At 41.1% G+C, this 25,347-nt stretch overlaps 3 protein-coding genes across 6 annotated transcripts; 1 reads left to right on the top strand and 2 right to left on the bottom strand.

Moving 5' to 3' along the window:
- The first annotated feature begins 254 nt into the window (after positions 1–254).
- Positions 255–7,106, top strand: LOC104955802 (cadherin EGF LAG seven-pass G-type receptor 3-like). The gene is made up of 8 exons (XM_010783198.1): positions 255–375; positions 952–1,158; positions 3,327–3,501; positions 4,432–4,544; positions 5,320–5,399; positions 6,083–6,209; positions 6,457–6,576; positions 7,031–7,106. The coding sequence occupies exons 1-8, from the start codon at positions 286–288 to the stop codon at positions 7,037–7,039; spliced, it is 921 nt and encodes a 306-aa protein (XP_010781500.1). The 5' UTR covers positions 255–285; the 3' UTR covers positions 7,040–7,106.
- Positions 7,107–10,515: 3,409 nt separating this feature from the next.
- nsun5 (NOP2/Sun RNA methyltransferase 5) lies at positions 10,516–14,006 on the bottom strand. The gene is made up of 5 exons (XM_010783197.1): positions 12,857–14,006; positions 11,700–11,910; positions 11,353–11,517; positions 11,039–11,107; positions 10,516–10,854 (listed from the first exon to the last, which is right to left on the bottom strand). The coding sequence occupies exons 1-5, from the start codon at positions 13,779–13,781 to the stop codon at positions 10,650–10,652; spliced, it is 1,575 nt and encodes a 524-aa protein (XP_010781499.1). The 5' UTR covers positions 13,782–14,006; the 3' UTR covers positions 10,516–10,649.
- A 605-nt stretch (positions 14,007–14,611) lies between these two features.
- mybl2a (v-myb avian myeloblastosis viral oncogene homolog-like 2a) lies at positions 14,612–25,146 on the bottom strand. 4 transcript variants are annotated; one of them, XM_010783194.1, is made up of 14 exons: positions 24,987–25,146; positions 24,850–24,900; positions 24,571–24,630; positions 23,337–23,439; positions 22,966–23,037; positions 22,639–22,731; positions 22,295–22,515; positions 21,998–22,118; positions 19,456–19,509; positions 18,980–19,206; positions 17,989–18,691; positions 16,989–17,231; positions 16,382–16,582; positions 14,612–16,218 (listed from the first exon to the last, which is right to left on the bottom strand). In XM_010783194.1, the coding sequence occupies exons 2-14, from the start codon at positions 24,858–24,860 to the stop codon at positions 15,616–15,618; spliced, it is 2,712 nt and encodes a 903-aa protein (XP_010781496.1). In that variant the 5' UTR covers positions 24,861–24,900; positions 24,987–25,146; the 3' UTR covers positions 14,612–15,615. The 4 variants fall into 4 exon arrangements, with proteins under 4 accessions (XP_010781496.1, XP_010781495.1, XP_010781497.1 ...); XM_010783193.1 differs by having other exon boundaries at positions 24,850–24,903; positions 24,987–25,145; XM_010783195.1 differs by lacking the exon at positions 19,456–19,509 and having other exon boundaries at positions 24,850–24,903.
- Positions 25,147–25,347: the final 201 nt, after the last annotated feature.

Raw genomic sequence — 25,347 nt, 5'->3', positions numbered from 1 at the left:
ACCCTTTTTGTTTGTAATGCTGATGGATTTTAAGATGCTTTCTCATTCTCCTTCTATGGTCCAATTTTGCAGAGTTGGAGAGTCAAACTTTGATGTATTCATGAACTTTAAGTCCTAATGTGGAAACAACATGGACGCTACAAAGTAGATGTGTTGCACATAAGAAACAGTCAGTCTTTCCATTTCTTTGTGTCTGTCTCTTTTAAAATGAGACTTTTTCATAACTAACCCTCTCTCTGTCTCTGCAGGTATGAGATCGGGGGTTGTTGGACGGTCAGGGACTGCATGGTTGTCTACAGGAACACCTCTCATGTCCGCTGTCAGTGTCAGAGACTGGGCACCTTCGGTGTGCTGATGGACAGCTCACACAGAGAGGTCAGTGGTTGGTGGAGACCTACTTACAGATCCACATATTAACAAACATTTCATTTAATTCATCATCATAATGAGGTCTGTATTGGATTAATTGAACATCTCCTATCCTGATCCCGCTGTTTAGACACACATACCTATTTCTGCAAGTGTCTCAGTTCTTTTTTTTACTTTTAAACATCTAAGCTGAAAATTGCTAGATTTAGGATGTAAAGGTTTGAAATCCCACATAATTAATTCGGCCTAACATTCTGAGGGCTAAAGGAAACTTGTTACAGCTGTAGAAGGTTTTCACGGTTTAATACAAACCCCCTGGCCATCGCGGCACAGCATACTAAGTGATGATGGATCAGATGTGGATGTTTGAGGTTAGAAGAGTGAGGAATCAGAAACCTCATGCCTCAAGATGAATTTAAAGTTCTATATTTCTACAAATAAGGTGTAGTTTACATGAATTGAAGACATCTTTAAGATGTTTATTCCTCATCATTAGATCCTCTTTTTCTTTTCCTCTTCCATTCCTGTCCATCTTCCATCAACTGACCCCCTCTCTCCCTCCTGTCCTCTCCCTCTGAGCAGCAGCTGGAGGGGGATCTTGAGACCCTGGCCCTGATCACTTACTCCTGTCTGTGCCTCTCCATGATGGCCCTCCTCTTCAGCGTCCTGGTGCTCTCCTGCCTCCGAGGCCTCAAGTCCAACATGAGAAGCATTCATTCAAACACAGCGGCGGCCATGTTTTTGTCGGAGCTGGTGTTTCTGCTCGGGGTCAATCAAACGGAACAACAGGTACGATTCTGGTGGGGGAAAGTGTGTTTGTTTCTGTCGCCCTGTTTGTTTTGTTGTGGCTTTAACTTCCTTGTCTTACTCATTTGTATCACTACAGTTCCCAACTTGCAGTGTTGTGAATGAATAAGATGTATTTTTCGCCTCTAAACTGTTCACACCTCCACACTGCAACTACCAGTTTAAATGACCTTGCCTTACACTGTTTTCCTTCTAATCACCCTCTGCGTCTCTCCGTCCAGGTCATTATCTCTTCATCTGATGTGTGTCTGGTTTTGTAATGCTCCTCCTTATTGTTAAAATACTCTTTCTGATATACTTACTACTTTTTCTTCCTCTGCCTCTTCACTTGATCTCTTGATTCCCTCCTCTCTCCTGACATCTTTAATTTGTCAGTTTTGCTGCATCGCAGATGTGTGTGTGTGTGTGTGTGTGTGTGTGTGTGTGTGTGTGTGTGTGTGTGTGTGTGTGTGTGTGTGTGTGTGTGTGTGTGTGTGTGTGTGTGTGTGTGTGTGTGTGTGTGTGTGTGTGTGTGTAATTCATCACCTGGCTATATTTCTGCCAAGTTGCTGCTCTTTGTCTCTGGCGGTTTTCTAAGGAATCTATACTGAGCTTCTTTTAACCTCAAAATCTTGGATGTCAAATTCTCCTTTCTTTATCTTTAAGATGTAGTGGCTAAGCCGTAGTATTTCTCAAATCAAGTATTTCTCCTTTTTCCAAAGTCCATGAAGGTTGATAGACAGGAATGTTTATTTGATTATTTCAGCTGCTCTCCTCCAGAGTTTGACAGAGAGAGAAAGTCAAATTAGATCTGAGTTCAGTTGTCGCACTTTAAGCCAAAACAGGACGGACAGCTTGAGCCTTTTGAGCTGTAATCCTCCTTATCTGCTGTTTATATTAGTTTAGGACACATGAAGAAATCACACCAGACTGTTTGTTCTCACTTTATTCTTTTTGTATCAAAGCATGGTTCTAAAAGCTTGCTGTCAGTTGCCAGCAGCCATCTTTTTAACTCACAAACCTGTGTGTTATCAAGACTTTTTTATTTGATTCTGATAGACAGCACCTCAGCTCTCTTAGAAGACAGTGACTTGAACTTTCAGATGTGTCAGTTCTGTAATTTAGAGCCACTTGAGTTTGAATGGCATCTTTTTCCTCTGGTTAAACAAACAAAAGAGACCGAGGGACGGAGTTCAAATAAACCTCTTCAGACACGCTTGAATGCAGCCTCAGGGTAATTTCCTCCGAAAGCCTAAATGCTAATACAGTATACTGCATTATTCATGGTGAAGTTTAGCATTACTTCCAATTCAAACAGCAGGACTTATCTCACAAAAGTGATTTGGAAGTTTTTCTCCTGCCCTGACAGAAATGACTGGGATTCCTTCCTGATCAAATGCAAACCCTGGCATTTGATGGAGCTCAGAAATGTATGCTATGGCAGATTACAATTCTCCTAGCACTGATATGACATCCTCTCTGCATTTGCATCCCATCTAAAGCAATACATACAATTTCTACATGTTCTTCAATACTAATTGATTTAAAAAGTATTAAAGTAAATATATCACCTGTGTAATTTCCATAAAAGATGATTAAAGATTTAAATATATGATTTTAAATTAGTGGTTTAAGCAATGGAATTAATTATGAGCTGATAATCCCCTTAAAACCAGGAAATACAATTGCCTTAACGATCACATTACCTGCGTTCTTTGCTGTTTTCTTTCCTCTACCAACGGTGCTCACTGTCATTCCCATAATGGACGTTAACAACGCACTCTTGGGGGTTATTACTTTAATTCAGCACATTAATGACATCAATTTATATTCATATCAGTTATTTTGTACATTTCCTGCAGACTTACTCTAACATGCTGCCGTAAACTGTTCATTAGTCGCTTTAGTAATGAAATTATGAATGCCTGTTACTTCATTGCTGACACCTGCTGCGTTGTAATAAAGACTTGTTGGTGGCTTGCCAAGACGTCTGCATCTGTCCCAAGATCAATATAGAACATTTTTAATTTCCCTTCGTCTTTTCCTTTTTTTTTTTCATTGCCTCTCCTTCTCTTGTTTCATATCTGTCTTTTATTTTTCTTCCCCCTTCTGCTATATTCCCCGTGGTTTTTTCTCCTTCCTTTAATTATGATCTTTCTCTCGCCCTCCAGTTCCTGTGTACAGTCGTCGCCATCCTCCTGCATTACTTCTTCATGTCCACGTTTGCCTGGATGTTCGTCGAGGGGCTTCATATCTACCGCATGCAGACGGAGCAGCGCAACATTAACTACGGTGCCATGAGGTTCTACTACGCCATCGGCTGGGGCGTGCCCGCCATCATCACAGGTAAAAAACACACATACAGATGCAGACATGTGAGATCTTTGAGAAATGTGTCCGAAGCATGTCTATGCATCCATGTCCCTGTCACATTTATACATTTATGAAAACACACTGTCATATACGTACACACATCACACACACACAAAGTCACAATGAGTCTGGCTGTTCAGATAAGGTGTGCTTTTGACACTTGAATTAAATAGGTTTCTGTGACATTTTAATATAGAGATAGGAAAGTACACACACACACACACACACACCCACACCCACACAGACGCAGGCCATTTCTCCCTTGACACATATGGTAAGAAAGTAATATCTGTCTGCTTTTTTCTGTCTTTCTTCTTCTTTTACATACACACACAACCATTTCTCTGTCAACACCCGTCTCTGTGGCTTTAAGTGTCACAGTCTCACACACACACACACACACACACACACACACACACACACACACACACACACACAATTCCTCTTTCCTCCGGCTCGGAGATGTGTTTAATCTGTCTGTCCGTCTTGTTTAGGCGCTTCCTGTCTGCCTTACTTTTGCAATTCAATTTGCAAACCCTCAACTGACAGGACCTTGACAGTTGTCCTGACAAGGACACCAAGGAGTTTTCACAGTTCACATCACAAGTGTCCCAGTTCTAACCAGAACTGTGAATCAAGAAACATACTTATACTCACATCTCTGAAGACTGTCATTATGCATATACAGCCCAGTTGCCAATGACCTGATCACCTTTAACATGAGGATTTGTCCACTGAAATGATTACGAAGATAACTATTAACTAAAAAGCTTAATACCTAAGATGAATTGGGATATGTTCTTTTTACGTCTCTGAGCTGTCCTGCTACTATCACTCAGATGATTACAAGTACATGCTGTCACTTCCTGTTGTGTCTGATCTGACTGTGTGTGTCTCCTGCAGGCCTGGCTGTGGGCTTGGACCCAGAGGGATACGGAAACCCAGACTTCTGTTGGATCTCCATCTATGACAAACTCATCTGGAGCTTTGCTGGTCCGATAGCCATCGTCATACTGGTAACTGGTTTCGTTTCTTATATTCTCAATACGAATGTATGCAAACAAACTTATAGTGTAAACATTCACATGATAGACTTTTACTTAAGGGTTTACTGTTGATAAGCGTTCAGTTTACAGAGTTGTTTTTGTTTTGGAGAGAAACAACCATTTGAGCTTTTCAGATAAATTAAAATCTGCTTAGAGTACCAGGCTTGAACACTTCTTCAGATAAAATGTGTAAACTTCATTATGAATTTATCCTTAGCCAAGTGTTAATTGGCTGCACTCCGAATTCATTTAGGAAAGTCAACACATGTTGCTAATCCATAGTTTTAATAACTTCCCACATGAAGCTATAACCTTTTGCTCTACAACTTGACTGCACTTACATCTTAGGCATGCAACTGTGCCAGGCTTTTTTAAATTAATGAATAATTACAGTGCATTCTGGTCTGTTATCAGTGTTACTCTTTCATACACTTTAACCTTTATTAGATGTGGGTTTTTTATCAGTCATTTGTTCAACATGTCTTTTTTGTATTCACTAATTTGTATTTTTTAACTGTTTGAGCAAAGGAACCAAAACTAAATTAAAGAGCAATTCATTTGTCATTTAATTGTCTGTCTTTATCTTGAATTTATTCAACCTTTTTCCCTCTAAGATGACATATTTTATCCACATTGATTTTGTTTCATTTATCCTGACCCCTGATGTTGCTCACGGCAGTATTAGATTAGCTGAAATGCATTAAAAATGTTGCCTTATCATTTCTATTGATTTCCTTCTATCTAGATGAACGGAGGGATTTTCATGATTGTTGCCAAGATGTCTTGCAATTCCTCTCAGAAGGAGACCAAGAAGCTCCCTGTCATGTAAGTACTGGGCCACCATGGTAAAAAAAAACGTGTTTATCCTAATTAAAGATCTTCAAAAGATCAAACTATATAAAAATGGTCTAATTCAACTTCTAACAACCTTTACATAGCTTTAAAACTACAAACTAAATATAAAACTCCTACATTGTTTTCGCTGTCATACAAGTCGCTGTCATTAAACAGCAGTGGGGGGTGGAGTGTTGAAAACTGATCTGTGTTTGAATAACTTACAGAGAATATATTTGTATTTGTCTCATTCAGTCAATGTTAATTTGATAGACAACAATCATACGAGGCCTTTATCGATCAAACTATAACGACTCAAAGAAATCCCTTGAGCTCTGTGGTGCCTGTCTTTGCTTCGCTCCAACAACTCTGTCTTTTTTTCCCAAAAATGTCTCTCTGTTGCCTTTTTCTGCACTCTTCCTCTCACTCGTCAAGCCTCATTCTAGCAGGATAATTAGGCGAAGTGACCTTATACATAAAACATGTACCTATTAACAGGTGCTTGTCCCTGTATAAGTCATAAACTTGCACATCCAAGTAGGGATGCGACATGTTGATGTTGTCTGTCTAAAGAACTGCAAACGTATGCAGATGTTATGAGTCATTATGACATGTAAATGTCAGCCTTTTATTACCCATTTCTCCCCCATTGATCTCCATGTTTCTCTCTCCAGAGCTACTATTCGCAATGCCTTCTTGCTGTTGCTGGTCGCCACCTCCACCTGGCTGTGTGGTCTGATGGCTGTGAACAACAGCATCCTGGCTTTCTATTACATATTCGATGTCCTCTGCTTAGTCCAGGTAGGAACGCAGTGCATCTTAATACATGTTTTCTTTACTCTAACACTGATTCCATTTCCATCCGGATAATAACAGCTATCGCATTTGTATAGACGGAAGATAAATACATATTTACTGCCCAAATAGTAGTTACTTTTTTAATTGCTCAAATAACAAGAGGAACAAACATTGCTTATATAAAGGAAAAGACGTCATATATCCACGTATCCAAACTTAAACTGTGTCTTTCTACTGCTCTCTATCCCAGGGTCTGTCGGTGATGCTGGTCTTCACTTTGTTCAACTCAGAGGTCAAAGAGGCCTGGAGCGTAGCCTGTTTGGGAAAAAAGAGTCCCGGAGAGGACCCACCAAGACCATCGCAGAACACTGTAAGTTACACACACACACACACACACACACACACACACACACACACACACACACACACACACACACACACACACACACACACACACACACACACAGAGAGAAACAGCCTCCGTACTACAGCACCTTACTGGTGCAGCTTGTCTCTGCTGACCCTTAAGAATATAGGTTGTCTGGTATCTTGGTCTGGATAGACGTATTATGTTATCACAGCATATTTTGTTAATAAAGATTTAAAAAAGATTATTATAACATTCTAATGGGGTGTTTGTCAGCTGTAGGACACTTGCATCATGATCACAAAGTCATTGACTATGTTTTAGTCTGTTCTACAGTATTCCCCTTTCTAGCTGCTCATTCACAATGTGGCCATTACGAAAGAAGCACAAAGACCCTCCTGCCCTCCATTCCTCCTTCCCTCCTATCCATCCATCTCTCCTGTCCTTCTGCCTTCAGGGTTTGTGACTGACCTAGATACAACTTTCTACGGACCAGTGAAACCCTGCCTGCTCTTAAGCCCACTTTTAAAAAGTTGTGTGTGTGTGTGTGTGTGTGTGTGTGTGTGTGTGTGTGTGTGTGTGTGTGTGTGTGTGTGTGTGTGTGTGTGTGTGTGTGTGTGTGTGTGTGTGTGTGTATCCACTTATATCTTGTATGTGTGTATGAACTTTTTAGTTCATAGCTCACTGCACTCCGTTTTCTTTGGCCTCTCTTGTTATGTCTCCTCTGTGCTTTCGCCAGTGTGTATTTTTCTGTGCGTGTTTTTGAAGTTGTGTATGCATTTCCACAGTGTAGAGTAGAAATCTAAAAAAAAACTAAGAAAATAGTTCCCCAAGACAAGGATTCCATATACAAGGGTTACGGAACAGAAGGTTCCAGAGTTTTCAAGACAAGGAGTCGGAATTCTCCTTCCTTCCAGCCACATTCAGCCACCTGAACACACACTGTTCACTTCTGTCTGTGCCATCAACTGATCAACTGTGCTTGACTACTCTCTAGTCTCTCGTTGGAAAATTGTAATTGTGTTTTTAAGTCTGTTCTGTACTCTGATACACGGCAACAGCATATCAATGGAGTCCATTGAAGAAAGCAGAGGCAACTCTCCTTTGGCTCTAACTACTCCACGCTCTGTTACCCCTGCTTCTACCCAGGATGGTTCAACAGTCAGCGAGAGTATTCAGAAATCCAGCGACAACGTGTCCATGGATTTCCTTGAAGGAAGCAAAGGCATCTACAGACCCATCAGGGTGTTGTTCGACGCCCCCATATATTAGCGGGCTCTGCAGATCTGCTGGCATGTCAGCTCTTACAAGACCAAGATCGCACTGGTGATTGAACTTTTGCGGCTTCAGCAGAAAGACATGACCCCATCTAAGGTGACTGTCGATGACATGACAGACCTGCTGCGAGAAGAAAGCAAAAGCTCTCTGAGAGTGCTGCTCTGGGACTTTGAACTAGAGGACCGTGAGGAAGACGTTGCAAAGCCTCTTCTCAATCTGTTGTGGGAGGTAATCAACAGCATTAAAAAACCGAGACATCGTGTTTGAAGCCAGAAGGCTGCTCATGTCCCCGGGTGACATCCCTGCTGGTTTTCGTCCCCCAAAGCTGATGAACTTGGCTCAGGAGTACGGCAGGAGACTGACAGAGCGACTGCAGTTTGTCCCCAGCTCCAAACTGCTCGGCCCACGAGATGTGGTGTTGCATGTGGTACCAAAAGTCCTACAAGGCTTCTGGTCACCTCCTCGAAGCACCTTTCTCAACATGCCCTCGCAGAAGCTCAATCAAATGGCTGTTGGGGTTCTGATCGACTGTGCTTGACTACTCTCTAGTCTCTCGTTGGAAAATTGTAATTGTGTTTTTATCCGAGATGATATGGTCATGTCTATCCAGGAAAAGCTCAGACAGATGTACCCGGCTCAAGACATCCGGAGGAGGGAGCTTAACTCCTTTGCAGCACAAATACTGAACACCATTGCAGATGCTGCAGTGAGTGAGATGTGTGTGCTGTTTGAGCCTCAGAGCAACACACGTGGTTGAAAATTCAAGCAACAAAACCAACTGCAGCCAGCTAGCAGATGTAGTGGATGGATGGTGCAAAGACCATTCACACCCTGGCTGGAGATCTGAATGAGGAGCTTGGTCTGGAGGAAGACAGAGAACAAGGCCCTGCTGTGACTCTGGCTCTTCCAACCCCCCATGATGGACCTGTTGTCATGACTGCAGCGGAGGATGAACGGACAATTAGGAAGCGTGAGGTCAAAAGGAAGAGACGAGTCCAGCCCTTCTTGGTTCAGAAACAGTCTGATGCTGCTGCCTACCTGAAGACGCAGACTGAGAACGTTCCTCAGTTTTCCATTTCATTTCTATTACTGTTGAACAATTAAATTAATTGTTGCATTTAAGTCATACTGTTTCATTTTTTATGATTTTGAATTCATGATCTAACAGTTACTGAAAGTTTTTAAGGTGCATTTCTAATATGAACAGTTGTGTAATTGAAGGGGTACGTTAACCATAGCTGTTAACCATACCTGGATTTCAAGGTGATGGGTAAAAAGATAAATTACTTTGTAAAAGTGTCTCTTGTTTTGCTGTTTGAAATCATTCTCTAAAATCAAAGCTTATTGTTAAAAATGTAAACCAGCAAGGCTTCCCCTAATTATATTAGGTAGTATATTAGTTAGTCATATTGAATTCAAACAGAAGCTTGAAGTTCATTAAACATTTTGATTAAAATAATAATAAATAAGTTGGAAAATATTTTTGAGGTTGAACAAAAAAAAAATCAACCATGGTCAAGACTTAAATAGGAAGTGTGTATCTTACTTGGTTAAATAAAGAGTAGCAATATACCATCAAATATGTCGGGCAAAAAAAACAAACGTAATCCATAAACTGAGATCTATTTATTATGGCAGGGAGACTAATAAAGGATGAAAAGGAAATAGGGAGAATCAGTCCTGCTGAATCCATCCCTGCTCAGTTCCTGGCCTAATTCAGCCCAATGTGTGTAATATACTGTATGCCGTTCATGTATACACTATCTGGAACTCTGTGTGTGGTGTGGTGTGTGTGTGTTTGTACCTGGTTGTTAAACTGTCCAAATATATCCTCAGCAGGCCCATAAATGTCTGCCATGTCAAATGTGGTCAGACCAGCATCTACGTAGGCCTGCATGGCCTCCACTGGAGACGAGAGAACATAAAATACAATATTAGTCAATTATAATCTCAACGACTGATGTTAACGTAGTCTACATCTACACAAATCTGTATAGGGTGTTTTTTTTTCTTTCAATTCCAACCCAGTGACCCTTTCCACAATAATTCAACAAAACGTATAGCTTTAATTTTTTCTGCTATATTTCCACCATATTAGTGTTTACCTGCTTTGGGATTATTCACGGCTCCGTGAGCCCCGGACACCTGCCACATCCCGTTCAGCACCCGGCAGATCTCCAGACCTCCGGACAGTCTCACTTTGGGCACCGGGGACATCCTGCGGTTTGAGCCGGGGAAGAGCTACTAGGGGCGGCCTGCGGTATGAACACAAATCAGCTGTCTTCCACGGTGCAAGGCATCACATGTTTTTCATTCATGAGAGTTGTCAGTCAATTTAACGCGTTAAGCCGTTTAATACTACAGGGTGGAAACATATAAATCAGCAACATTTATACAAATTACTTACTTTATGTTTCCTACAAGACGTATCCGAAACAGCTCCTCAGTTCTCAACAACACGGGGAACAGTTACAAAACATTTTTGCGTAAGTGTTATAAAAAGCCTCGAGTGATTCAACCAATAGGTGACTCTGTTTAGACGGATATTGAACTTCTTCAGCTAATAGGCTGTTGGCTTACTGCCCCCTACTGGATAGAAACGTACATTTCTCTGTGGAAAACAAAACACCTGAACATGTTGAAGAGAAGTTCAATCAATCTTAAATAAAACACAGAGACGTGATACAGTAAAAAATAATCTTTACTTTTCTGTTACATTCCACACATCAACAGAGCCCTTCTTAATAGAGCATTCCCTCCACATTACATGCTGTAGCAGTCCCATCTTGTTTCTTCTATCACTCCACTGTTTTCACTGTTTCCACCGTTTCTACCGTTTCCACTTTCTTCTTCTTCTTCTTCTTCTTCTTTTTCTTCCTCTTTCTCTTCTTGCTGGGTGTACCGTCAGCCTGATCAGCTGCAGGAGTCTGTTTGTCCTCCGTCTCTGAAGCTGCAGGCCTCTTCCGACGGGTGGAGGGGATGGGTGGTGTCGCCTCCTGAGCGCTGTGACAGAGCAGACAACTAAAGTCAACCTCTAATTTCAGAAATCAATTATGTAATAAAAGAATACATGCATCTGGAGAGGGCCAGAGCGAAGTGCCACTGCCGAATTACTTATTCTGAGCAACCATGACCCAATTACAGTATTTTAGAAACCAAGACAATAACTTGACCCCATAGTATTTACCTTATCTGAACCGCTGGCTCCTGCTTCTCTGCTTCATTCACAGCCTCGCTGATTGTGACAGGAGGATCACTGAAGCACAGAAGAAAATACAATTGTAAACCAAAAAGAAATAGCTACATATATTCAATTAGAGTGGAATGAATGCCCAAAATGTAGTCTGGATCATTTCCATTCATCAAAATAAAGACATCAAAACTGCATTATATTTTCTACATGTGTGAAACATTTGCATGTAAACACTATTTTCAAAACTACGACAATAAGAGTTGAAACATCAATATATATTTAACTTTACATGACACCCCAGTATTCACCTTATCTGAACTAATGGCTCCTGCTTCTTTCTCCCAGCCCCGTTGTGTTTCTCCAGCAGAGCCACGAAGAAGCCGTGGGTGCGGGTTTTTGCAGGGTTGGCTCGGAGACACTGAGTGAGCGGCTCCAGGCCTCGTTCAGGCCACTGAGACAGCAGATTAACCAACCTGAAGGATAAAACACACCTTATCAGAGTTCAAACTAAAAGTTCAATCAAGGAGGAGCCACAAAAGACGTGTCCCAAACAGCAAATATAAAGGAATAATAGGGAAAGCCTATGATCAAATATTTGCAGGTACACAAACATCACTGAGTTTGTTATTAGTTAGTGAAAATGTACTATTGCTACCTGAAGCCGGGGTTCTCCTGCAGACAGGCCGCTACGACTCCCTCGTTCTCCTGGCTGTGGATGGAGCAGGTGGAGTACACCAGGCGCTTCAGGCGAGGGAACTTCAGGCCGTGGTTGAGACAGCGCAGCTGGAAGCAGGCCAGGGCGGCCAGACGAGCCTTAACCTTCTCCTGGTCAGCAGAGGACGCATCGTCCCGGAGACACACCATGCCTGGAGGACACATAGGTTTTAGAAATTATATTGAAATCCTACTATTGCATGTAGAGCATGCTGATTATTAAAATGTGTACAAATATTTTTATTTCATTCAGGTTGTCAGGGACATTAACATGGGGATATTCAGAAAGGAAGTTGACTTTAATTTGAATTAAACAATATAAACAACAATATAATAATCCCGTACAATGCGAACAAAGCACCTTGAGTCGCAACTGGTCAAGGTGCAGCCAGTGTTTCTACTCAAATACAGTCACGTGCTTTTGTATAGTAGTCATTGGGTGGTTAATGGAAAACTACAAAAATAAAGTTAAACGTTCTGCTTGATATTTGGACCTTTAATAAAACTATAACAAATATTTTAAAATATGTTTTCTTGTATAATAATGGATATTTTGACCTCTTCGGGATTCAAACTGTTATTTAAATGAAACCGGTAAGTAACAAGCCACCATAATATCAAAAAACTGTAATTCCATAGATAGTGCTAGGAACCCAGACACTGCAGACAAGAGGGAATATACTGGTAAAATATGAAACAAATAAACATAAGGAATCTGACTCCAACCCAATGAGCTTGGCTGGGAAGATTTAGTCAACCTAACTGCGTGTAGCTATAGGGATGATGTGTCGTTCCGATACGGGCCAAATCCCTGGAGTACCTGATGATTTTATCCTAAAATGTCCCTGAAAAACTCTCGTTGCATCATTGGACATGAATATGTGGTATCAAATAATCTCCAGTCAGCTGAGATGATGATGTTACAAGATGGATGCAGTGGTGACTCAGGGGATATGATGAACACCAACACGGTTTATATTAAAAGCTGTGTTGCTCAAGGGAGATTGTGATCATATATGATTGTATGATGTATACATCATAAAACTATACAACTAAGGTCACCTTCCTTAATTGGGGATGTAAAGGATGATATTCTACCTGATCCACTGCAGGAAGGATCCAGCAGGACGTATTCAACATCTTTAAACTGCGGGCTGTCAGGGTCCACCTTCAAGAAGTCCTGGTTGGCCAGCTGATGACAGGTGACCCCGGATCTGAGCAGGAGAGTGGCCATGGTGGACAGACGCTTGGCATCCAAGTCAAAGGCAAACAGCTTGCCCTTGTTCTTCATGATGGCTGCCAGGTGGCTGGTTTTGTTGCCCGGGGCGGCACAAGCATCGATGATATGTGCACCAGCCGGGGGGTTGAGGAGGTAAGCAGGGAGGCAGCTGGCTTTGTCCTGCAAAATGATGTGGCCGGCCTTATACAGGAAGTGGTCGTGGAAGTCAGTGTTAGGAGGGAAGACCAGCAGCTCTGGCAGATGCATGTCCATCACAAAGTATTTCTCCTTCAGGGTTAAGTCCTCCAGCCTGGACGCCTGTCCCAGGTAGGAGAAGCCATCCCTCTTCAGATAGTCCACAGCATCCTCCACGGTGGTCTTCACGGTGTTCACACGCACATACCTGGGCAGATTTTCCGCGAGCACTTGCTTGACGCTGGCCGGGAGCAGGTCCTCATTCTTGCTGACCTTCTGCTTCACCTTCATACGGGCCAGCACCGACTGCAGCCGGGCGCGGTGCTTTATCATCATGGTCTTCCAGGCTCCTCCGCACTTCAGCCCCTGGCCTATCAGCAGGTCGAACACCAGCACCTTGGCCAGGTTCATGCGCATCTTGGTCTGCTTGAGCAGCTTGGAGGAAACGATAATTTCCTCCAGGACTGAGGAAAACTTCTGGGTCTCCAAAACCAGAGCGAACAATGGTTTGATGTTCTCAAATTTGCTGTCGTAGACCAGAGTTTTCAAAGCGCCCTGCTTCTTCTCAGCTTTGTCCAGGATTTCTGCGGCTTTCACGTACAGAGCCATGGCCACTTTTAGCTAGTTAACGACTCAGACTACTTTACCTACTTTCAAATGTTTCTCTTTTTACACCTGACCGGAGACATTCCTCCTCCTAAAGGACCTTTCGCTCTTCTGGTCAGCTTTGTTCTACTTCTCAAACACGTTTTTATAAGACCAACTTCAAGATTGTTTTCCCACCATCCACATGGCAGAGGAAAGCTCGTGACACCGGAAGTACTACCTTTGAGGCACTGTTTTGGTCTGACGTAGGAATGCCGGGGCAGCCAATCAACGATGGCATCTGAAAAATAATAATATTACGGCACTTTTTATGATATACACATTATTAGTGCAACGAAGAAAAGCAAAAAACAAATAAAAGAAAGACATCTTAATAAAATTAAAATAATTGAATGACCAGACATTGGTTTATTTTATTGATATAATTTATCAAAGGTTGCTAATCAAATAGAACATATCCACTTGTATACCTTACTTCTAAATGACATGATAATGCCTTACCTTCTTACCATAAATACCCTAGATTGTATATATAAAACTTATAAACTATCCATTAAAATATTTGATAAATGTTTAAATTACAGGAGAATTGAAAATGTAATTTTAATGGACATTTCCAAAAGCCTCCTTGGTATTGAAATAATAATTTCTTCTCTTGGTTGATAGATTTCATTCCACCTTAAGTCAGGGGTGCTGGGGATAAATCACTCAAAATTAAATGATCAACTATCACCTTTTAGAGTGACAGTTCCCAGGTCATTACAAAATGAAGTTATATTGTTACTGAAATGCAGAAAGTGGCAGTAGAAATGGATGTGAGGGACAGGAAACTGAAGAGAACATAGCTTTATTATTTCATAAAAATGATATGTCCATGTGGAGATATGCAAAATCACAGGATTTAAGTTCACACTGGTGTTATTATTATATTATTGGTACAATATGGACGATCATCGCTGCAATACATCAGTTAGCTGTCATTCAATGTGAACTTTAGTTCAGAATTATCTTTCCCATTGATCCCCCATCACAAGTTACAATTCAGTTAAGATCAGAAACAGTTCATCAACAAGACTCTTGAGAAAACATTTAATTAAGGGCACCTTTCAAGCATCGCTGACCAAAAACAGAAAAATATAAACAATTTGAGAAAGACTAAGAAAATAAACATGGCTTTCAACAAAAAGCTTGTTCAATGTACTTCCAGGTGACCAAATACACAGTATATCTGCACTTGCATAAACACACAGCATAAATAACAAGGAAGGGACAAAAATGGATTCCAAAAATGTAGAAAATGCACTGTACATTTTGCCTTAGGGTACTGAGAAGCCATGCATGCTGATTTACCTGCCTAGAGCAATTATTATCCAATTGCTGCATAAACAGAAACACACACTGATGTTAGAGTTGTGATTTTAAGCAATGTTATTGAGTGTAGCATCTTTTTTTTAACAATTTCAGGAAAACATTTTTTACACGGTAAATTATGCTCAAGTCAATACTGTTGGAATGCAGTCGAGCTGCTTTATGTGAAGAGCAAAGAAGTTGCATTTCACTCAATCCACTAGCAGAGGAATAGTTTGTGCTGTATTACAGTATCTTGCTATTTTAACCAAAGAGATCCTCAAGCTACTCTTTGTCAATATACTTTTAGTATATTATATATTGCTGCTGTTGACTACTGCTGCGATGTTCAAATGATGCTGAATTCAGTTGGTTTAATCCAGTGTTTTGAAGACATGTATTTGAGGGGGATACCTTCATTTTTTAAAGCATAGTATGTAGAATCAGTGGTGGAGGACAGAATAACCAGACCCAATTGTCACATAACCAATCAGTGTTTAGTGACCCCACTGGGCTTTTTACCAGTCTTGGTCTTTAAAGAGTTTTTGTATAGAAGCAGTCTCTCTGTGGTGTGAGATGGCAGGCGGCTCCTCTTGGCTCTCACGATGCACGCTGCCATGGGACACAGCCGATCGAAGCCCCCCGAGGTAGCCGGCACTGCCAGCAGGTTCTTGGTGATTCTCTGAAGCAGAGGAAACCGAGTGGCAGATTTCCAGAACAACACGCTGGAGTTGCTTTCCCACAGCGGTTCTGATAGGTACACATCGAGCTCTGATGTCTTCATGCTCTTTGCAGCCGGCTGGAGGAAGTTGAAGATGGACTTACGCTTGAGGTTGTTCCCGCTGAGTCCGTCGGAGTTGTTGTCGTCGGAGCTGCCACTAGATACCTCCATCGTCACGCTGTCTTGGCTCTTCTCTTCGCCATTCTGCTGGTTGACCTCTTTGCTTGTCTGGTCTTTATCTGCCTCAACAGGGGGAGATGCTGAGGCCCCCATGCTTTCCACTGCGGCTTCCACAATGGTGCGCGCCAGATGCTTTGGTGGTGGCGATAGGAAACCTGTGATGTCCACCTCCTGTTTGGCATCAGGAAACGGCTGAGAAAAAAACATTCAAGCGAGGATGAGAGTTCAGATTCTGGGTGCAGATCCTCAGAGGAGTAACAGAGCGCTCAATATAAACACTTCCATTCAAATGTACAAGATGCCATTTGATGCAATACATAAAGCACAACATAAAAGCACTGCTTTATTTCAATACCTGCAGTTTGATCCTCGGGTCGAGCACAGCAGCTATTATCATGTCCTTCTGTTGAATCATGGACTGGAAGTGTGTGTGGAGGCCAGTGCGCAGGGCCTTGTTGAAGTGGGTGTAGTTAGTGACGAGGCTCTCCAGAGCCTTATCAAGGCCGATGAGGGACGGTATGATGAAAGAAAAAGTCACTCCATTTCCTTGCAGTACCTGGTTAAGAAGAAGCAAAAAGGAAATTATCTCACATAATCTTTTACTGACAACACTACTGTATTTCCATACATGTACATAATATTTCTAAAAGGTATTCACAAAGAAAGTATCTTATACTTAAATCTGGGCTGAATGTACTAATGATAGTAGATATTAAAAAGATAGTAAGTTTCAATGCGTATTACTTCATATTTCTTCTTAAGCCGTCTGCATCATTATTTTCCACCATTTCAGAAATAAATTACAACAAGAAAGTAAAGGAAACTGGAAATGCAAGTATAAATAGGAAAGGATTTGTGACCAAATCGCTCAAGTAATGTTCGGGTTTTTAAAAAACATATACAAGTGCAATTTATTATGAAATATGATCCAACACATCCATGAAATCTACTTTCTCTTTTACCTGCAAGGCCTCCTCAAAAGGCTCAAGAAGACCCAGGATGTCGATCACTTGCTCCCTCTTGGCCATGACCAAAGGCGGGACACTGGCTGTGTCGTTGGCCTCTATGCGAGCCTGAGCTAAGAGAGTCATGATGGCACTCCAGGTGGACTCCTGCACCATACGCCGTAAAGACAGCATCATGGAGTTCCAGCGACAGCTACTGGAGGAAGGGCACAGGGACACGTTGCACTCCTTCATCAAAACCTAAACAAATAAAAGATTCAAAACAAGTTAAAGAAAATAATAATCAGGAAAGTATACTCTCTCGGTTGCTGCAAACAAAAAAATGTCAGATCTCCGATAGAATTTAAAATATGTATAACAGTAATGTTTGTATAAGCTGTCTCACCTCAAATAGCACATTTAGCTGATATTAGCATTTTTGTCAGACATTGTCTTATCAGTGAATAAGATGACATTTGCCCCTGTTTATCCGTTTGTCACATCAACTTTGCACCGGCTAAATGTTGTTTATTTATTTGCCTTTGATTTGGACAGCAGCAGCCACACCCAGCTAGTGTAAACGGTATTGGCATAAACATCACTATTTGCACAGAATCTTTTAACGGGTGCCTGCTTTAAATACTCAATATATCTGATGTCAGTAAACTAAAATAACCATTTAACAAAATCCTACTTCTTGATAATTTTGGTGAATAAATGTTTCTGTACACCAGCAAGAAAAAAAGAAAATGAATCCTTCATATCATGTACAAGCTTTTTCATCAAAAAATCGGATTAAACCTAAATGATGTAGGACAATACATTTGAAAGGTTTAATACACAGAATAGACCTAATGAACACATCATTTCAACAAGACACACTGCCGGCACAACCTCATCTTTGGATGTAAAATCTCTGAAAGCCGAAAAACTGATTTGGTTACAGAAATATGTACCGTTGTAAAAAGAATATAATAATACAGGGTAAATTACACTTGCAAGAATTAATTTCTCCTACCTCGCTCCAGTAGGCGCTGCTCCTAAAAAAAGCCACCACGTTGTGGACCTGGGAGATTACATTTTCCACAACCCTGGAGTTCTGCAGTGCCTCTTTAATCACAAGCTGCAATGTTTGGGCCACACAGGTGGCCCTGTTCCCAATCTGTAGCTCTGAAAAAGGGGATTCTGTTCCAGGCATCTGGTTCGACAGAAATGACACCATCTCATCTCCATCTGGTTCTCCCCTGCTGGATGAGCACATGATCTTATAGTCGCAGAACAAACTGTTCCCGGCCAGGGTTTCTTTGGCCTGGTTGGTGAGGACGTAGCCGATGCTGCGAGGAAATATGCCGTAGCTCAGCAGAACACCTTCAAGCTCCCTGGCCACAGCCGTGCTGAGGTTTTTGTGGCTGAGGTGGCGGAAGGCCACAATGGGACGGCGGATCTGCCAGGACTCACTGACAAAGTGGAGCTGCACCACGACTATGGGATCCTCCACTGGATGGGCATCATCCCCTGCCCAAAGGTCAAAGGTCACGTGAATGGCGCTCTCACCATCTTTGGATTTGGCAAGGCAAGCTTTAAGGTCACGAATGAGCTGAGGCTTGATGGTTCTCTCCACATCATCATAGAGTTGTAGGCCCATGACACGCTGGGACAGCTTGTTGCATTCAGGCCGGACGGTACTCATGAAGGACCTGAAGCCTGCACCTTCAATAAAACTGTGGGGAATAAAGTGAAGGAACATTGGTAAAGTGCATTTTAAATAATGGATGCAAATGCATTAACAAGACTAGTGGTTGGATGTGTATATTTAAGTACATTTGCTTTGCCCAACAGATTAGAAAATGTGTATTCTGATGCGGTAATTCAAAGTCAGGGGACACATATAACATGAACTACAGAAGGTAGACCCACGAAAGGATTTATCTGACTTGGTAAAGTAAACTTAGTTTAACAAACTAACAAATCCAGCAAGGACACTATCAGCCACTAGCGCTACAATTCACCTGAGTGGCAGCATGTCCTCCGCGATCATCCTCAGTGCTGCAGTCACAAACTGTTTCTGTTCCACTGGCGCAGGTGCCGGAGCAGCACTTGAGCTCGAGCTGGGACTGGAACTTGAACTGCGGGGCAAGGAGGGACTCATGGATGCTACAGTCTGTGGAAGCGGAGTGGGCGTCTTCGGTCTGACTTTCTTCTGACACTCCTGCTTCTTTTCTTTTTCTGGCCTTATCTGCAGAAAAACAAAGAGTAAGCAAAAAAAACAAGCTTGGCATCTGGAAGCATCACCGAAAAAAATATACATTTTATTTGATAACATGCATCCCAGACCACCCATAAAATGTTATCTGGTTATTATTGTCGTGGCTCTGTTTGGGAGCTGCTTTATTGTAATGTAACTGAAGTAGCTCTACAACATTTTAATGTCTTTCAGTCGGTAAAAGTTAAATAGCAAAAAATATAACCATCATAAATAGCTTACCACTTTTGGAGTTACTGGTTCAGTGTCTAATACAACGTCACATTTGAAGTCCAACTGTAAAACAATATACGAGTTGAGCACAATAGTGTCTTTGTAGCAAAATATTATAAAATAACCACAAAACACATTTTCCTTCCATAATCTGAACAGCCCCAGTGCATGACATTAAGGATTTTGGGAGATGGCCCTGTGGGCCATCTAAGCTCATTTACAGATGGCCCTGAGCCCAATAGAGATTGCCCTGAAAAATGCGCGAGGACGTAATGATGCACCAAGGATTTGGGGGGCCTCCCCCTAGAACATTTAGATTTTTGCAGGTCTTAGATGCTGTCTGGTGCATTCTATAGACTGAATTATAAGATGAACCACCACAATATTATATTGTACAATTTCAATTGTATTCTTCATTTCACTTGTTTGTTTGCATGAGTTCTTGTTTGTGTTTGCTCGCTTGCATGCCCTGCATAGCTATAAGAAATACTTAAGTTGTTGGTCAAGACACTTTCCATCTGTTGAAGGCAAATGCCTTCATCAGATGTAAAAAAGTAGAAAACATTACATTCAGTTATATCTGCCAAAACAAACATTATTTAACCTATTATGGCCCTTTGTTAAAAATGTTTGTAATGTTATCTACTGTTAGTCTGGGAGACCTTGAGTGTACACTGGCCGGCTTATTAGAAATTAAGAATTGGCAAGAGGTCGAAACCACCCTGAAATAACTGCTTTATACAATTATTAATTACAAACAAATTGAAACATTGTAATACACTGACTTNCATACACGATTCATACAAGATCTTTTTGTTACTGCTGAATATATACTTATATATATATGGGCACCCATTTCCACCAATGAAGACTACAAATATGACAGAATATCTTTAATTGCAACACTATCTCACCTATCTTCCTTCATCTTAAGTTTTTTAAGTTTTCTTGTTTTATATTTATATTTGATCCCTACTATAATTATAACCAGGACCGTGTGTACATCCTAAAAACGCATTGGCTATGTGTATTTAATCTACATATACCGCAGGGCTCAACATTAACGACTGCCCGATGGCCCGAGGCAATCTAGTATTTAGCTCGGGCAATGAAGCCTCACCTGCTGGTTGCCCGATCGGGCAATCTATTATGGCAATTGTGGAGACGTGTCAGTGCCTGACAGCGGTCAAATCGGTTGGAAAACGATGAAAAAGTTGCCAAAAGTCGGTCAACCCGTCTTTCTTCATGGACGTCACCATTTTGTGTGCTTCGCGGATGCGCTCGGCTCCTCTCGACTGCTGCTCGGTCAGCTTCCGGATGAGGAGGCATTCGTTTGACCAACTTCGCGATGTTCGGGCTGGCCCGGTCAATACGATTTCTATTCAATGAATACTACCCGGACAATGAATCGAATGCAACCACATTTTCGCGGGAATTTCAATTTTTTTACGGATTCTGATGCTGAATACCTAACGATCAAATCATTTAAAGTCAGTGTATTACAATGTTTCAATTTGTTTGTAATTAATAATTGTATAAAGCAGTTATTTCAGGGTGGTTTCGACCTCTTGNAAGTTTCTAGACCAACAACTTAAAGAGCAACTTGCAGGTTAGAGACATCAATTTCTTTGAAAATCTAGTGTATTCATCATTTTCCTACACATTTATTCACTGATGTCTCTAACCTGCAAGTTGCTCTTTAAGTTGTTGGTCTAGAAACTTTCCATCTGATGAAGGCAAATGCCTTCCCAGATGTAAAAAAGTAGAAAAAATGACATTCAATTATAACTGCCAAAACAAGCATTATTTACACTATTATGGCCCCTGTTAAAAATGTTATAATGTTATTTTGATTCTCTTTTTGGGGGGGGGGGACTGCGGCTCAGTCTTTCCAGGTTGTTCACCTGGCTTTGGTGGACTAAGAAACATTGTAATACACTGACTTTAAATGATTTGATCGTTAGGTATTCAGCATCAGAATCCGTAAAAAATTGAAATTCCCGCGAATATGTGGTTGCATTCGATTAATTGTCCGGATAGTATCCATTGTATAGAAATCGTATTGACAGGGCCAGTCCGAACATCGCGAAGTTGGTCGAACGAATGCCCCCTCATCCGGAAGCTGACCGAGCAGACCCGAGCAGCAGTCGAGAAGAGCCGAGCGCATCCGCGAAGCACACAAAATGGCGACGTCCATGAAGAAAGACTGGTTGACCGACTTTTGGCAACTTTTTCCAACCGATTTGACCGCTGTCAGGCACTGACACGTCTCCACAATTACCATAATAGATTGCCCGATCGGGCAACCAACAGGTGAGGCTTCATTGCCAGAGCTAAATTCTAGATTGCTTCGGGCCATCGGGCAGTCGTTAATGTCGAGCCTTGAGCCCACATAATGTTAGAGTATATAAGTAATCATTAAATATTATAGAAATGTATATTCAAATGTTCCCCCTAAGAAATTATTGAGAAAAAAAACATGAAAATGGCTGTGAATGTTGAAAAACGATAAGCCTTTTATAGTATGTGCTAAACTTAATAAGTACTGTACCTCTCCTTCCACAAAGTTCTGAATATCAAGGGAAATGCTGTCAGCTAGGTCTTTGTACAAGCCCAAATCTACTTTCCGCTTGATGGTGGAGTTCCAGCGATTTTTCACAGAATTGTCTGTCCTGCAAGAGGAACCAAAAAATATAAATTAAAATGTCTTGGTGAAAAACAAAACAGGCTGAAACTTTCTTACATGCATTTCTTTAGTTTAAGAATAACAACTGAATCATGCATTTAAAATGTCGGTCATTTCTCTCTTTATAAACTTCAGCAAATCCATAACAGCAACTCAACCCACCTTCCAGGGAGCAGCCTGGCAATCTCAGCCCACCGGTTTCCCAAGATGGTGTGGGCTTTATGGATGATGAGGTCTTCTTCATCGGTCCATAAGCTCTTTTTGATAAGTGGGTCGAGGTGGTTGTGCCAGCGCTCACGGCACCGTTTTCCCAAACGTCCCTTCAGGTGCCCGGCAATCAAAGACCACTGTTTATTGCCGTACTTGCCCACCAGCTCTACTATCTGTCAAGAGATATATAGTAGAAACTCAATATGTTAACACAGGAGTACAAAATTAGATGTGACAACGTTTACAACAAACTGGTCTTAAGTCTGTTTCAGATGTTCTGTGTAGTTTTTTTTTACCATTTCATCTTCCTCTTTGGTCCAGAAGCCCTTGACTAAATCAGGATCCAGGTGCTTTTTCCAGCGGTGCACACAGTCAGATTCTGTCCGCCCCTGCCAAAGTAAAAGCCAATTTGTTTTAGGGAAAAACAGTTGAATTATTTAAGAGGAAAATCAATCGATTGGTTAGTATTTTTCTTTTTTTAAATGTTCACAACCTGATAGACAGACACAATGCTGCAAGACACCTGGCCTCACTTTGTCACACCAAACTTTAAAAGTTTACATATAGCTGATCATTAATCATTTTCTCTGACAGGATTGATTGCGTTTCCGCTAAATACTTACTGGTAAAAAAATTGCAATGGTTTTCCAATCTTTTTTTCCAAAATTGTTGATCAGGATTTTGAGATTTTCCTCCTGCACACAAGAGAAAATCTGTTCAGATACAGTACCATTTTAAAGTAATTTTAAAAACTGATAACTTTTGCCAGTAGCTACGGAACAAACTCATCCATAGAAACATATGTGATTACATTTCTTAAGCATGAGTTTGCACAACTGCCTCAGTTGGCACTTTTTGCAAGCATGCTGCAAAATGTAGGCCATTGAAGCTATGATAGCAAAAAAAAGGAAATAATAGTATGTTGCTTCAGATAATGTAATCAGATGAATATCTGATATATAGACATCAGGATCAGAGCCCTCTTTGTACTCACTTCTTCCTGAGTCCATTTGACTTTACACTTCGAACCATCCTTCTGGTCAGCTGCGTCCGAGTCAGTGTCAATGCACTTATTACTATCCCCTTCTTCGTCCATGCTACAACCACAGAAAAACAGAAATGTAAACATGTATAACTGGGTTTCAATATATGACGTTTATTAATAGTGACATAGCAATCACTATCTACTGTCTCTCAAGTGATCATTGATATCAACATAAGACATAGTTGATATGGACTTTATATTGGTGCAATTGAGTTTGAATGTCAATTTTAGAAATAATAATTCATATCATGTTGCATTGGTGTACCATAAGATGTTTCAGAAAGTGATGCAAAAACAGATATGTCACTGCAAGAAAGCATCAAAGTCTATGGTAAAAGCAACGCAGAGTACTGGCCGATGCAAATCACCACTTTATTAAGTCAATATCAAACATATTATTACCTTATGCAATACAAATTATGAAGTGATCAATCTGCCACTGTTTATCAAAGGTTGTGTAGTTTGCAGAGATGTTGAATTGGACTGCATGATAGAGGCGTTTCTGCAGCTTTGTGTGGCTCACATTTAAAACATTAGAAACGCATAATGTCCCGTTTTAATCTTCTATTCTTTACCATTGAAAAAAGAAAACCGAATTGCTACTGCTGCTTTGAAAACAGGCATTTGCAATTACATTTTTCATATACAAAATACAAATAACAAACTACGTTTTTTTGCCTAGCCTGTAAATGTTCCGTCTGTTGAAAGCTTGTGTTTTTCTTTTTCACGTCCTACAACATTTTCAACAAGCAAGCATGTTGTGCTGCGCAGAATCGTGATAGCTTAACTGTCCATAGAAAAGTTGACATAGCTTAGCAGCTAACAGAATCTGTTAAACCAAACAGTTACTCTCGACTTACATACACATCGTTGTCATTTATATCTCAACAGTGCGTTTAGCAACTCTCAAGACAAAATTATTGGGACAAATAATCAAAAAATGGTATTTCAACCAATTAACTTATAACAAAACTTGACTGTAACTTCAAGCTAGCTAACTTGGCTACATAGTATCATGAGCACGCTTTAGGAAACGTTGACTGTTACTTAAGTAGGGCGCCTCTAGCGGGGCATTGTGTCCGCAAATGCACACTTTTTAGTGGCGAACAAATAAGGAGTTTGAGATGATAACAATGGAGAAAGTTAGCTGACATTACAGTAGGGATAACAAATTCATGCCTACCTAAATTCCAGACTGTGCAACTGCTTCTGGAAAACAGCCGGGTCCAGCTTTTCCAGCTCACTACCACGACACAACAGAACATAGGACATGAAAGAGAGGAAACACTCGTCTCACTCACACTCTCATATAATGTAGCAATGTAGCCACTTGATGTACAGCTGTATTGATGGTTACATTATAATTAATACAGCTGTGAGACATGTCTACCTGGCGAACTGCATAAACACACTTCATATTATTTATTTAATTTAATGCAACGTTAACGTCTCCCACACTTACCCGCGCGACATCCCTCCTCTGTCTCTGCTGGCAGACTGGAGCTCTCAACTGCTGCTGAAATAGTTTAACAGAAACTAAAACAAACCGTAGTTTGGGGGATAAAAGTAACCTCAAATAACACACGCTTGATTACATACCTGTTAGTTATTCAAATACAGACACAGATGAAGAATTTGTGGTCTTGTATCTGTAGAAATTTACCCGGGAGTCCGGGCTGTGGAGCAGGCGATGTGTTCAAGAACAACACTGCTATACAATCTCCCCGGAAACCATGTGAGGGACGGTTTGGTTCCAACCGGCGCAAACGGCTAACGGCTGCTGTTGCTGCAGGCTCTGCTGCTCGACATGCTGTTTCCTCTCCAACATTAACGTTTATAAATCACTTTAAAATCATACCAGTGTCAATACAGCCTTCAGAAAAAGTCATACTTACTCGTTTATAAGGACAACACAAGTTGAAACATGATAGTGTATAATGTTCCACGTTCCACCACAACA

Source organism: Notothenia coriiceps, unplaced genomic scaffold (genome assembly GCF_000735185.1).
Source record: "Notothenia coriiceps isolate Sejong01 unplaced genomic scaffold, NC01 NC01_scaffold00024827, whole genome shotgun sequence".
Taxonomy (NCBI): domain Eukaryota; kingdom Metazoa; phylum Chordata; class Actinopteri; order Perciformes; family Nototheniidae; genus Notothenia; species Notothenia coriiceps.
The sequence above is the reverse complement of the archived record's forward strand: the minus strand, read 5'-3'. Positions and strand labels throughout refer to the sequence as shown.